The 13,632-nt window shown below is 41.7% G+C and overlaps 1 protein-coding gene across 1 annotated transcript in view; it reads right to left on the reverse strand.

Moving 5' to 3' along the window:
- Positions 1 to 13,632, reverse strand: part of csmd2 (CUB and Sushi multiple domains 2) — a 209,189-nt gene that overhangs the window by 39,127 nt on the left and 156,430 nt on the right. The window contains exons 38-47 of the mRNA XM_068576332.1: positions 12,880 to 12,984; positions 12,117 to 12,235; positions 10,546 to 10,615; positions 8,956 to 9,072; positions 8,545 to 8,754; positions 7,071 to 7,259; positions 3,909 to 4,086; positions 2,231 to 2,376; positions 2,059 to 2,139; positions 1,266 to 1,379 (exon numbers count right to left, since the gene is read on the reverse strand). Coding sequence (XP_068432433.1) covers positions 1,266 to 1,379; positions 2,059 to 2,139; positions 2,231 to 2,376; positions 3,909 to 4,086; positions 7,071 to 7,259; positions 8,545 to 8,754; positions 8,956 to 9,072; positions 10,546 to 10,615; positions 12,117 to 12,235; positions 12,880 to 12,984 — 1,329 coding nt within the window. The remainder of the gene's footprint in view (positions 1 to 1,265; positions 1,380 to 2,058; positions 2,140 to 2,230; positions 2,377 to 3,908; positions 4,087 to 7,070; positions 7,260 to 8,544; positions 8,755 to 8,955; positions 9,073 to 10,545; positions 10,616 to 12,116; positions 12,236 to 12,879; positions 12,985 to 13,632) is intronic.

The raw sequence follows: 13,632 nt of genomic DNA on the forward strand, positions 1-13,632 counted from the left end.
GAGGAGAACTTATTTTGTTTGTTCTTAAAGAACGCAATTATTGTATGATATGTGGCTGAGGAAAAAAAAAACAGAGGGACCCCTCTATGCACCCAGTCTCTTGCCTGGAGGAAAAGTATTGCACACAGCATACAGTGCTATGATGATGCAGTGTGCTGGGAACACTGCACTCATTGATTCCTCTGGGAGGACAATATCTCAGCATGTAGAGACACCACAACAGCCACCCTCAGCCTCTTGGGAGCCACGTATCGTCCACAGAGATGAAACGTGCTACCATACTGAAATGCAGCTGTTGCTCCATGACTACAGGCAGAAAGAGTACCCATAGATGCAAGGAGTAAAGCAACACTTAAACTAGTCCATGAGTCTACGACTAGAGCGGAATGATCATGGCTAACACTGCTGAAGGTAAACTCACAGAGGATCCCTTTGGCAGTGCAACACAATGACTTGTCATTTAATCAATATAAAGTGTAGTTATATGTAGTAGGGGAACATAGAATACATGTGCATCATTTAACAGCTGCACCTATTGTTTCTACACTGGTGCATTGCACTGCTGGTGTGATTAGAGATCTTGCTTATATGAGTGAAGTGTCCTCTATGTTAGCTGCTGTTTGATCAGCAGCTGTTTGATCAGCTAAAACACAGATTTTGGAGATAATGCATACATCAAGACATACTGTATTGCAGCAGCATCTGGACAAACTACCTTTTAAGCCTGTTGAGCTGAAGAATGCAAAAACATAAGTAATCCACAGCAGTCAATCACGTATAAAATCGACCTATAACTAAACACAGAGGCATGTGTGAAGCCTTTCACAGTATTTGTATGTTTCATAGTATTCTGAGGAGATGATATGAACAGATAAAGCAGGAGGAGAAAAACACACAAAATGCAGCAAAGAGGGAAAGTGTTATCAAGATGTGAAAAGGGAGAACTTATAGGTCCTTTGACCTGCAGGATAAATATAGCCAGGAAAAGTGAAATATAAGTGCTGGCCTCTCCCACCACTAAGGTGCTCTCGAGAAAGGCTTTTAAAGGTGTAGTGGTCATGGGTGTATGAAGAGAAAGGCAGTGAGATCCAGGTAAATCTGGAGTGGGTTATTTGTTTGGAGGTTGAGTTCAAATTTCAACAATCAGCGTCCAGAATCAAGTTGAGTTGCTCGGTGGCTAACAGTGTGAGTGTGAATAGGGCCATGCTGAAAAAGAGAGCATACCTCTCGTTGGGTAAGTTTTCAAGCAGAAGGTATTCGCTCACCATCACATGAGGGTGGAGGCCCCTCGAACTCCAAGTGTGTCCCCAACCGACAGGTTAAGATGCTGTTCCCACTTAACTGGTAGCCTGGAAGACACCGGTAGCGCACGATATCACCTGAACAGAGAGAGATGAGGGAGGGAGAGGTACAATTAATGAGGGATCAGAGATGGCGGCAAGAATCTATATGAATAATCCAAGCCAAAATGTCTTCATACACCAACCAGGGCTCCTTAGTCAGGATACAGAAGTAATCATGATCCATTGTGTGTCTCAGTAAAAGCAAAAGTTAACAGTGGAAAAAAGTACCATAATAAATCCTCACGGGATTCTATAGATGAAACACTATGTCAGTGTTGCTGCCTTTGTGTCTCGGAATAATAATGCAGCAAGGAGGTATGCAAATAAACAGATAACGAGAATTAATCTTCATTGTCTTCTACAGGGGAGCGAGAATGAGAGCACCTTCCTCAAATCCCTCTGGCGTTCTGATTATTTTGTCATAATCATTAATTTATAATGCTGCCACAAAATCCCCTGGGTTTTCCGGTATGGGTTGAGTCTGCATTCAGTGCAATTGCCTTATGGGATATGTAGTCAGTATCAGAGTCAGTAAACCTGGGACAGTGTTAACCGTCAAAGCCAAAATGTGAACTGACAGTGGGATTAAATATGTAAAAGTCAGAATGGGATCGACATCCAAGACAAAAAAAAAGTCAGGAGTGCCTGGATAGCAGTGATTGCGGGTTGCCACAAGTGGATGAATATGCCTTTTAGTGGCAGCATTTCCACCTACCGATTTTGAACTCTTTGCTTGCCATCAGGATCTCTGCATTAGGAATGATGGGTGGAGGCAGGCAGAACTGCAGTCTGTACGCTGTAGTGAGAGTATCAACGACATGATAGGAGTCAAACACAGCAATGTCTCGTAGAAATAATGATCAGGGAAAGGAAAGCAATTTACATACCTTGATAGCTGATACGGAATAATCCTCCCTTCTCTGTGTTGCTACGGAAACGTATCAGCACTTGATTGGATGTGCTACTGGGCGGGTCATTTGGCTCTCCATCAGTGAATACTCCCAGTTTCCTGACTGTCTCTTGTGGACCATCCCTAAAAGAAAAAAAAAAGGAAAAAGGTCACAGGTCAACTCAAACTTCAACTGTAACAATTCGCTTGAGTAAAATGATGAGAATTAACGATGAGAATATTTTGTCAGCAGCCTCTGCTCAAGAGCTCACTCGGTCTCTAACCACGAAGTACCTGGAGGCTCTGTGACACATATCTGTGAGAAAATCAAACAAAGACGCATGCCAGATTATTGTCAAGCAGTTTCCAGCAGCAGCAGCGTATAACCAAGCTGCTCTCACTTCATCATACCCAAGGCAATTACTCTGGGCTGCTCAGGGTGATTATGTTGAAATAAGGTAAAAATTACAGATGAGCGTGAAATGACAGGTCTGGATTGCGCTCTTCCTGCTAACTGCCATCCGATGGGAGTGTCTCTGGAAGCTGCGGCCCGGCCTTGGCAGTCCCCTGGCGTGGGCATGGCCGATTAAGCCAGCTCCCAGATTCCTGCCACAACCATTCAGCTTAAAAACCATCTGTCTTTGGCTGTCAGACTGGGCATGGGAGATTACAAGCAGCTCTGGAAACGGCTGGCTAGGGACCGCCGCCTGACAGCCCTCTGGCCAAGCCGCCATTACGGGGCCCATTTCCTTGGCTCAGTAGTTCAGTGGATAGATACACAGCGGTGGTAACTGGAAACTGGGGAACATGATAGTCCCCATCTTGGCTCTGCATGAGCTTGTTGGGAGAGATCACCGCAGTGGGGGCCGTTTACAGAAGATCAACAACACGCTAAAAAGTGGACATTTTGGCTCACTTTTACCATGTGTACCTGCTGACAAAAACTCCCCATGCACTACAAAAATTCTACCAGCAGCCCAATCCATTACTATCGATGTCTTCCCACGCCATGTGGACTTCTCATGTGGTTGTCAAGTTGCCAGGTTGACTGGCAGTCAGATCTCCGGTCTCGCTGAGAGCTGGGACCTTTGGAGCTTGTCTCAGGGAGAAGAGATCAACTGGGACTGGCAACCATCATCTATGCAAAATCCTGTCTTTGGTCGCACATATGGCAGGCCCAGCCGTGCATTATGGAGATGATGAGAGGAAGCTTTACCCCCTTGATACTCAGTGAGGCAAAGAAACGCACACCTACTACATACCTATCTTAACACAAACATTAACACATGCAAAATGAAACACAAAACAAAACCTACTCCCTCTCTCTTTTCTCACACGTAGGTGAGAACGATATTTTACCTACTGCTTCGATTTGTCCTCCATGGCAGCTTGCATTCTTTACATGTTACTGTTTGGTATTTATCAAATATTAAATACTAAAAAAACAGATATTTCCTTATATTTAGATTGTGAATGAAAAGCAGAAATCCATAAGTATTTGTCCAGATCAGAGGTGTTTGGTTTTTCCATTGCAGGTTTGGTTCACTTTATAGTTCCTACTGTTTTTGAAAACTGGTAAAACATACGCCCAAACATAATGGACCATTATCTGACATTTTAAGTTACATTATGTATACAGTATGACATAGAATGTACTGGAAGCAGTCATTTCTTACCAGACAGTGATGAAATCATGTGGCCCATGAACCTGAAGCAGGGTGAAGTTGATTTTAATGCCGAAGCCATGAGCCACAGTGATCAGCCAGGAGCAGTCAGCTGAGCTCGGGTACTCCTCTGGGTAACCCGGAGAGAAGATGGTCCCATTGTCTGATGTGATGTTCCAACCGCAAGGCACTGAGGAAAGGAAGGGGAAGGGAGAAAGGGAGGAAGAGTATATATATCAATGGGCCAAGAATACAACAGGACACATTCATAATTTAGCCGCAATGGGTTGAAAAAGGGTTTTTTCATCCCCAGCTCCTTTTGCTTTGCTTCTCAGTGTCTCTCCCCCCCTCTCCTTTACTTTTCCTCTAGTGCCCAGGCGCTTGTCTGAGCTAAAGATTAGCCGGTAAAGCCTGTTAGCAAGTGGGGACTTGGATGGAGTGTTTTGCTCAGATAAGGCCTCAACCCTTTCCCACTGGGGTGAACAGAGAGAGTGTGGAGACGAGGCGAAGGGTTAGTGTGGACTGGGCTTTTGAGGTTGTGTGTGTATACAGTTAGTGTAAGAGAAGTGGATATGTGTGTGTAAACGTATGAGTGACAGGAAAGGTTAAAGCAGCATGTCTATGTCAGAGCTGACAACACCATAGAACCCCCCACGTTCACACATCCCTGACATCTTCAGGTAAAAAAAAAAAAAAAAACACCCTCCAGAGCCTGACAAATACAGGAACACCCACTCACACGCATACAAAATACCCTGCACCCAGCATCCAATCTGCATGCATATAAATTGTAACTATATTTCAAACATTCCTCAGGAACTCAGGAGGCTCTAACCAACTTAACGATTACGAAGCTTAACATTCTCGCTGGTGCCCTAAGAGAAACCCCATGTTCACTGTGGCAAAGCATGAAAAATCAGGAAGGAGTGGTAATCGCAGAAGTGCAGGCATCTTAAGCAACCCAGACGAGTATTTAACTTAACGGCACACCCGTCAATGGCTGTGGGCATGTGATCTCTTTCCCAATGCAGCGATTGCATGTTGTATCCTTCTGTTTCTCTCTCAGGTTATGTGTGTGTTCATGTTATATGGCCGTATGCTTTAGCCCTGTGGTTGCCCCTGTGTTGCTGCTTCACCTGCTAAATAAGCTATCAATGAGACTGATTGAATATTAAACCTGGACACAATGGAGTTGCACATATGGCTGACGCCATCAACAGGCAAGCTTCCTAAACTTTAGGTGGAAAGGCCTGGGGCGTGACTGATGCAAACAACATAAAAAGGCAAAATACGGGCCTGCGAATATCATATGTCTAGGGCTTTTATTGTGAAAGATGAAAACAGAAGGAGTGGATCTGTTCTGAGCTGCCTACTGCTGAGTGGAGTAATAAAGTTTGCGGTCTTGGATCGGACTACAGAACCTCCACGTAATAAACAGAGGCGCAACTCAACCTGCTCCGCATATGTGATGCCTTCATTCCCTAAACAAAAGCAACACCTCTTTTTTGTCGTGTAATATCATTCTGTGGGAAAGTAAGACTAAAGTATGACTAGAACAGCAGTTAAAAAACATATAGAAGCTTTAAACGAGTGTCTGTTTCCTTTGAGTGGAAACCAATCTGTGCAAATAGTGCAGTGAGTGTGAGAGTAAAGAACAGGCTGTTCTGGATCAAATAAAGATGTAACGACATGGTCTGCTGTCATGTAATAATGGCTATGTATATGTGAGCTGGGAGGAGGAAAGCTAAACAAGATCTTTACATGTTCTTTTCAATCAAAGGTAGAGATGCATGTTTTTATAAGTGTGTGCGTGCAAACCAATAACTGCAAAAAAACAAATACTGCAAGACAGTATTGAGAATGATTTGGTCAATTTGCTGACCAACTTGACTATCTTCCTGTAAATGGTTAAACTCTTTCCCAACCTACCAAACTGTTCAGACTATCGCATGAACACACACACACACACACACACACACACACACACACACACACACACACACACACACACACACAGGGGTTTGAGAGTTAACAATGTTTGTGGTCACCAGAGGCGGCGCTTTAACACTAAATATCTTGTGTCTAGTGATCATGCATGTCAGTATTCATATCAAGAAAGTCACATGTGACCTTGGATGACTTTTAATGACATGAGGAATCCTGCATACCTTTCTTATTAAGATGACGGAGAAGAACTTGGCAGGAAGACAGGACACATTTGCTGAATTAGACAAAAGGGAGGGGCCTATTGGATTAGATTACTACTCCTTAGTTCATTGGCTAGTTGTGATTGTTGGGGTAGTGCATAAAAAGCCCAAATGCTGCATTCAAATACTGATTTGGACGTTGAATGATTAAAGATTAGAGTCCGGCTAGTTAGAGCCACATTGTGTGTGCACGTGCTTCTGCACGGCGTTGTACTAATCACAAACAAATGGACAAACATAAACATGTCAAATGTTAATTAAATAATCACACAACGGTATGTATGTGCGCCTCGTCCTCCGCATCCTTTTCCACCACTCACACACACTTAAAATGTCCTCGGTCAACAATCTTTAAGCTTTCAACACCATTTGAATATTGAAAATGCTCCAGAAAAAAAAAATTGCCACGCAATGTACACGTTCGCCTGTTCCCTCTTCACTTTCATTCTGCATCTCTGTATCTCACTTGCATTTATCTCCCCGCTTGCCCATTCAAAGTTTCAGTGTCATGGCCATCACCTTCCGGTGTAATTTTCGCCTGCCTTATTGAATAATCGACAGCTGGAGCGTGAGAATGTGGGTCAAGGACGAGGCAAAAGAAAGAGCACCCATTACTTTTCTTTTCAATTCGGGCCCTCTTTTATTCATCCTTTGTTTGCCTCCATTCATCTTCACGGCACAGTATTGATTTTCATTGAAGAATAATTTGCTTCATTATTGGGGGATGATAATTCAGTTTAATTGCATTATTCATAATAGATAATCATTATCTCCATAGCCCTCTTCCCACTAATGATGCTCAATAGCTCACTACGTTCTAAACATGAAGTCAAGTTACTACTTTGCTTCTGCCGGCATTAGTGTAGTCAGACACTTGTTTGGAAGATGATATTGTTTTCCGGACGGGTTAATGTGTTAATATAATGTCATGTTTGGATATTGATAGGACAAATCTCCAGTCACCTACCTTCGCAGCGAGGGAAAGGGTGGTCCCAATTGCGTGTAGTGCCGTGCTCACATGTGAGGATGGAATGTCCCATTAGCTGATACCCAGGCAGACACTCAAAGGAAATGGACTGGCCCACATTGAAGCCAGCACCCACCACCACTCCGAAACGGAAAGGCTCCGGATCAGGGCACTCCTGTAGCTCGTAAGCTGGGGGAGAGAAATTCAACTACATCAGTCTATTTAAGTCAGAATAATCCTTTTTGAAATGGCTAGATACTTTTATTCAGACTCATTGTAAACATTAACATAGCATTAAGAGAAAAAACTGCAAAAAATACTGTTATAACAAAAGATTAAATAGCGTGCCCCGTATGCTCATTTTCTGCGACTGCCTGAAGCTTGCAATCAATTCACACCTTTACGGATATGCCTCAGTACGTTCTGCTTTCTGATCCTGTTCTGTTGCTCCTGTTGCTCAACCTCCCACTCACTTTTCTCTTCCTACTCATCCTTCTGAGACAGGAGTTTTCAGAGGGAAAGAAAATGCCAGGAGCAGGTTTGACTTGTGCTAGAGGAGTCTGATGCAGTCATCAGAAGTAGTGCGGGAAAATAATTCCTACTTTTTTTCTTCTTCTTCCTCTTGGAAAGAAAAAGCAAAGCAGGCAATGAGCCTTGAAGAACCAGGATATAAATATGACTAAATAAATTGATTTCTATGGATCACAGCTTCCCTTTGTAGGAGATAACTCATGCAAATGCTGGAAAAGGGGGGGTATTTGCAAATATAATGCTTGATTTATATGCTAATGCACACATAATTATGTAAATGCACAATGCTACCTTCCGATCGCTGGTTCGTTTGTTGAATCAAAAAACACCAACTTTGTGTTCCTGTTGCATTTGCAGACCGCGGCAATATATTCCTTGTTGCCTTACAGATACGCAGCGAAGCCTTTTATTGGTACATGCCGAGGAAACCTTTAAGTGATCAACAGTTGTGTGTAGAGACATTTATAGATCTGGGGAATTTACGGGCTCTACTGGAGGCTGATTAGTCTGACAATCGGTTCTCGGGCCGATCCAGTAATGTTATCACTTTTCATGCATACTACTCACACTGAAGTGCTATGTTACAAAACATAATTCATCTCGGACTTTCTAGTGTCGGGACATAGCTCTGATCATTATAGTTAAAGTCTCTGCAGCCCTGCCATTTCAGCGACAGCAAAGATGGTTTGAAGCGACGAAAAAGCTCCAGTGACACTGAAGTAATTACTAGTTTTAAAAAGCTGTGGAGAAGAGTGTAACTCATAATACTGGTACTGGCTCAGCTCTGCAAAAAATTAGCCTCGGTGATTATGATCATTTTTATAAATATATATTAGTCGAGACTATTTTTGTCTGAGACAATCCTGGGGCTGATACTAATTTCACGCTTCAATCTTCTACATCTGGAAGTACACTTTCTTCAACAATATTCTTGGTCTCTTACCCTGGTACTCGAATCTGAACCCCGGTTTGTTCTGTGAATGGTCACTATGGAAGTATATTGTGGTCTCATGGGAGGTGGTGAGGAGGGAGGAGGAAATATCCTGGCCGCTGAATCGACCAATCACTGCACTCGTGTCAAGGGGACCGTTGCGTATCTCGAGAAAATCATGGTTGGCCTCGGTGGAGAAGTTGAGGAACTGAAGGTTGGCTCCTGGGGGCAAAAATTAAGAAGCAATATTGAGAAAGAGGTGATCGGAAATGGAAAGAGCAACGCCATCGCGCTCCTGAAATACCACAAAGGCAGCAGAGGCTCTAGAATAGTTCACACACGTGAACCAACAACTACAAACGTTGGCATCCCACTCTCAAGCGCGACTGTGGAAAGGTTTTAGGAGCCTCTCCCGATGCTCACCATAACCAACGGGCAGGTAGATTCTCCAGGTACAGTCACTGTTGCTCGGGTAGTTGCCAGGGAAACCAGGGCTGAGAATCATGCCCTCCATCTCTTCTCTGATTCCTCCACATTGAGCTGTGGAGGGCAGACGAAGCGCTTTGTTAGTCCCACAAACACAGGTCAATACGCTTATTTGTTTGTGATACTTGAACAACTATAACTATAAAAAATGTGTTTACTTTATAAGAGAAAAAAAATGATTCTATTTCAATCAGTTAAATTAGAGCAGATGTGAAAGATGTAGTCAGTTGAAACTCAAATATGAACGCCCGTAAAGCTGATGTTAAAATTAAAGAAGAAAGAAAATATATTTTCGGAGTGTTTATAGTGCTTCAAATGAATTAGATTAGTTTTTAATGCAGGTCAATGTGCTCCAATCCTTTCTGAATGTTTAAATAATCCGACGAAAACAATGTTCAAGATTTAATTGAATTAAAAAAGGACCAACATTGTACAATTCATTAAATAGTTTAAATATATTAAGGGACTCTGGAGCTCTTTTCTTTCGACGGGAGATATTGAGGTGCCATGTTTCTGTACTGTATATTTTTGCTGCGCATCATCCTTCTCCTTTCATCTTAAAACGACTGATGGATAAATGTTTTTGTGAAGTGAGGACAAAAAAAAACGTACCGAAATAATGAGTAAAAGCAATGATTGGATCAAGAGCTTGATCCAATCATGAAAAGAGACATCCTGCCCGTAAAAGATGAAAAGAGACATCCTGACACTAAAATTAAAAAAAAAAAAGATGAAAGAATGCCGAAAGTAATTGTAAAAGAATTTGCAGACTAACGGGAAAAAGAAAACAGAGGTACTGCAAGGAAAGAAAAAACACAAACACTGCGTGTGAGGTTAAGAAATACACGGGACAAACAGCCAACATAAGTCAAAGGAGGGTGAAACCGCACGCAGGGAACCAGGATGCTATAACATGGTGGTATCCTGGAGCAGCACCAAAAGCCTGAGGTAATCACGAAACTGCTGATGCCTGTGAACACGATGGATCTTCTCTTGACTACAACCGATCTCAGTCTGAGATGGAACTAATTAGGCAATAGTAGGTTGTTGCAGTAAGTGGAACCTGTTAGTCATGGCACTCTCACAGGGAGGAAGACTTGAGGCGGAGAATAGAGAAGGAGCCTAATGCAGTTTCATTCAGTGTGTGCATCCCAGCATGCAATGCCCAAATATCAAACTAATTTTAAAAGTGCAAAAGGTCCCGTTACCTTAAACAAAAAACCCAAAGAAGAGAAATATAATCGCATCTCACATATTCCTCATTTTTCGATGGGTTAAAGGTCTATTTTATGCCTGCTATGTAAACTGCAAAATAATGTATCACCTATATGTGGTGATATGTTTTTTTTCCTCCGAACTCAGCTGTCATTCAAGGGCAACTACGGACACATGAAGCCATTACATGTTACAACAGGTTAACTTGGTGTGCTTTGCAAGGAAACATATCTTCAAGGAAAGAAATAATAATGTAGAACGATGTAGGGACAAGAAAGAAAGCAAAATAAAAGGAAAAGAGGATATTTTCACCTATGCAGAGGGGAGGTGGGTAGTTCCATCGTCTGACGGTTCCCGGCATACAGGTGATATGCGAGTTCCCCTGCAAGGAGCGGGAAAAGAACAACAAAAAAAAACATTAATTAAAATGTTCCCCTCTGTCACTCAACTGTTGCTCCAGTTATTTGAACCTGTTGCCGGTCTCTCCATGACTTCCTGTGGCGATGTAATGACTAAATCTACCTGAAGTGACAGAGAATAATAGAGGGGGAGCATCGCTGGCATATTAAGATGATCACTTACTGTTACAATGCCAAAATTAGCATTACAAAACATGTTCAGAAAGCTCTGCATCTGAGTTTCAAAGCTAACGTGTCCTAAAGATGGGGAAAAAAAAAAAATTTGATTACAACAACAATTGATGTTGTAAGAACATAATGGGCTGACTCAGCTGACCTTTACTGAAAATGTGTTGTCGTCAGAGAAAGCCTGGCACACACGGTAATGAGTCACGTGAGTCTGCATGAGTTTCAAATGCACACCAAGACAACAAGCTGGTGAAGTGTTTTGAACTGTTATAACATACATGTTTCTGCATGTCTCACTGTTTAAAGATTCATCCCGCAGTGGCTGATAAAGCCTTTAAATATATGTTTAAGCTTGAGAGATCTTAAATTTCTCTTTGGCTTATGTACCTTAGCCTGCGGCCTGAATTTAGGTCGGATGTAACAGGAATGAAACATCGACTTTCAAGTAGATACGCAGAGGAAACAACGAGGCACATCTGCATACAATAAAATGAATGATGCCTGTGTTTTGTCAGTATGACTAATTCAACCTGTACAATAAAATGTGATTCTGCAGTGGATGTTGGCCAGAATCTATTCAACATCTGGGTTATATTACCTCTTCTTGATAATGCTTGTACTGCAACTACTGGGAGCAAATCAATATTCTGTCTATTTACACGACTACAAGGGAGTAGCATGTCTTAAAACTCCTGTGAATAACAGCAATTATTATTTGATTATGTAGAAAAAAGAATAATTGGAATAATTCCTGCTAACGGGATTTTATTCAAATCAAATTATAATTCTGCTGCAATCAGACGAAACAAAACTCTTTGTCACAGTAATTGGACAAGACCTGGTGGTGTTGTGTGGTGTAAGAGGCTACATCTTAGAGGCAGCAGATGGTTGAAACCTGTCCTGAGACATATCCTGCCTCTTGCTATGTGTGGTTGAGCAACTTAAGGTGAAAACTATCATACATCATAACATCCAGGGTGGAGAGAATAAATAATAAACTTCCCTTAATCATGACATTAACAAGTTTTGCTATAACACCGAACACATTTGCTTCATTTGGTTCCAATATATGATTTAAAATATGTTAAAATGTATTATATCTAATTAAAATTATCAGAGCATACAGTTCAGTAGGTGCTGAAAATATAACTGGCTAAATGATCCACTTCATCCATTCCACCTCAGTATCTCTCTTTTTGTAATCACTGATTGAGGAAATACCTGAAGAGGTCCAACAAGGATAAGCATTTATGGGTCATACACGACACAACCATATTGGAAACAAGGAGACATTACCTGTAAAGTATATCCGGGTTCACACTGGAAAGACACCACGTTATTCATCTGAAGACGCTCCCCAACCTTGATGCTGTTCATAGGAACAACAGGCTCTGCACAACTGGTCAAAGACACCGCTGAGAAATAGATTTAAAAAAAAAAGACGAGAACAGAAAGAAAGTAAGGGAAATGTAGTAACTATACAAAAATATGAAGGACAGAATTCAAAATTACTATGGAGATGTGACTAATAACAAAATGTTGAAGGAGAACGTCTCACACCAGGGAGAAAGACACCCAGCAAGTCAAAAGATGTTCTCCTATTTGATGAAAACATTTTGGTTGAATACCAATCCACTCACTCCTCCCTTTGTGAGACTGCAATGAGTGCCACTGCACTAAAACAACTGGTAATGTCTTTTGCCTTGTTCACAGGCCATCCCTACCATAATAACACAAGACTACTTTAGAAGCAAAAGATGTCAGGCGGCAGCTTGCAGTGCAACGTTTCTCACTTGCTCGCTGCTCACTTTACAACAAAGCAGACTCTGTATAGAGGACTCGCTCCCTTTGTAGATATGAACGGTTCAGTCTAAGTTATGAAAAACACAACAATTCTTAGTTCCAGGTGATTACACACTCATAAAAACAAAGTTAGGTAACTTATTTTCAATTTTTTGCAAATGTATCCCCGAAATGCTACACATTAGTCCTTTAATACTTGTCCTAAAGGCATTGCTACTTTACATCAAGTGGCATGAAGTGTTTGTTTTTCACTTACTTTTGTATTCCAGCCGGAATCCTGCTGCAGACACACTGATATCAGAGAAGAAGTGGAGGAAGAGCTGGTTGGAGGTGCTGTTGAGAAGAGCTGGCACCGTGGTGCCTTGGGGAGAAGATTAATGGTGTAGTTTAGCAATGCTATCTCCTGCATAGGCCGACTATAACAAACTGTAAGCTACAGGCAAATGTATATATATATATATATATATATATATATATATATATATATATGTGTGTGTGTGTGTGTGTGTGTGTAGGGTGCGTGTTTGTGTGAACATGACACAAAAATGCATGCATGGATGATTGTGTAACGGTTTATTAGGATATTTACAAAAGCAGATAATAGTGTGAACTACTAATGACACAGAACAGAACAATTTGTATATTTTGAGAAGGTATGTAAAAAAAACAAAAAAAAAAACAGGAACACACATGTTTTACAGATACTGTAGGACCTAAACCCAAATAACACAAATGTGGGGGCCTGGCGTCTCGCTTTCATCTCGTTCCTTCAGGGTGCATCTAACATTTACTTTTGGTCAGCGTCCAAGCACATACAGTACTAAAGGAGAATTCCCTGTTGTGCTATCTTCTCTTTGAGGGGAGTAAGACAGATTCTGTAAACAAAGGATCCTTTCAATCCCACACAGAAAAGGACACGCTTTGTAGAAGTGTACTACGGTTTTCCAGGGGAAGCTCAACCAGTTTGGGTTTTCACTCCGTATTTAATTAAGCTATGTTACAATGCCAA

This window comes from Clinocottus analis, unplaced genomic scaffold (assembly GCF_023055335.1).
Source record: "Clinocottus analis isolate CAN_PGR_092001 unplaced genomic scaffold, fCliAna1.0.p SCAF_14, whole genome shotgun sequence".
In the NCBI taxonomy this organism is placed as follows: Eukaryota; Metazoa; Chordata; class Actinopteri; order Perciformes; family Cottidae; genus Clinocottus; species Clinocottus analis.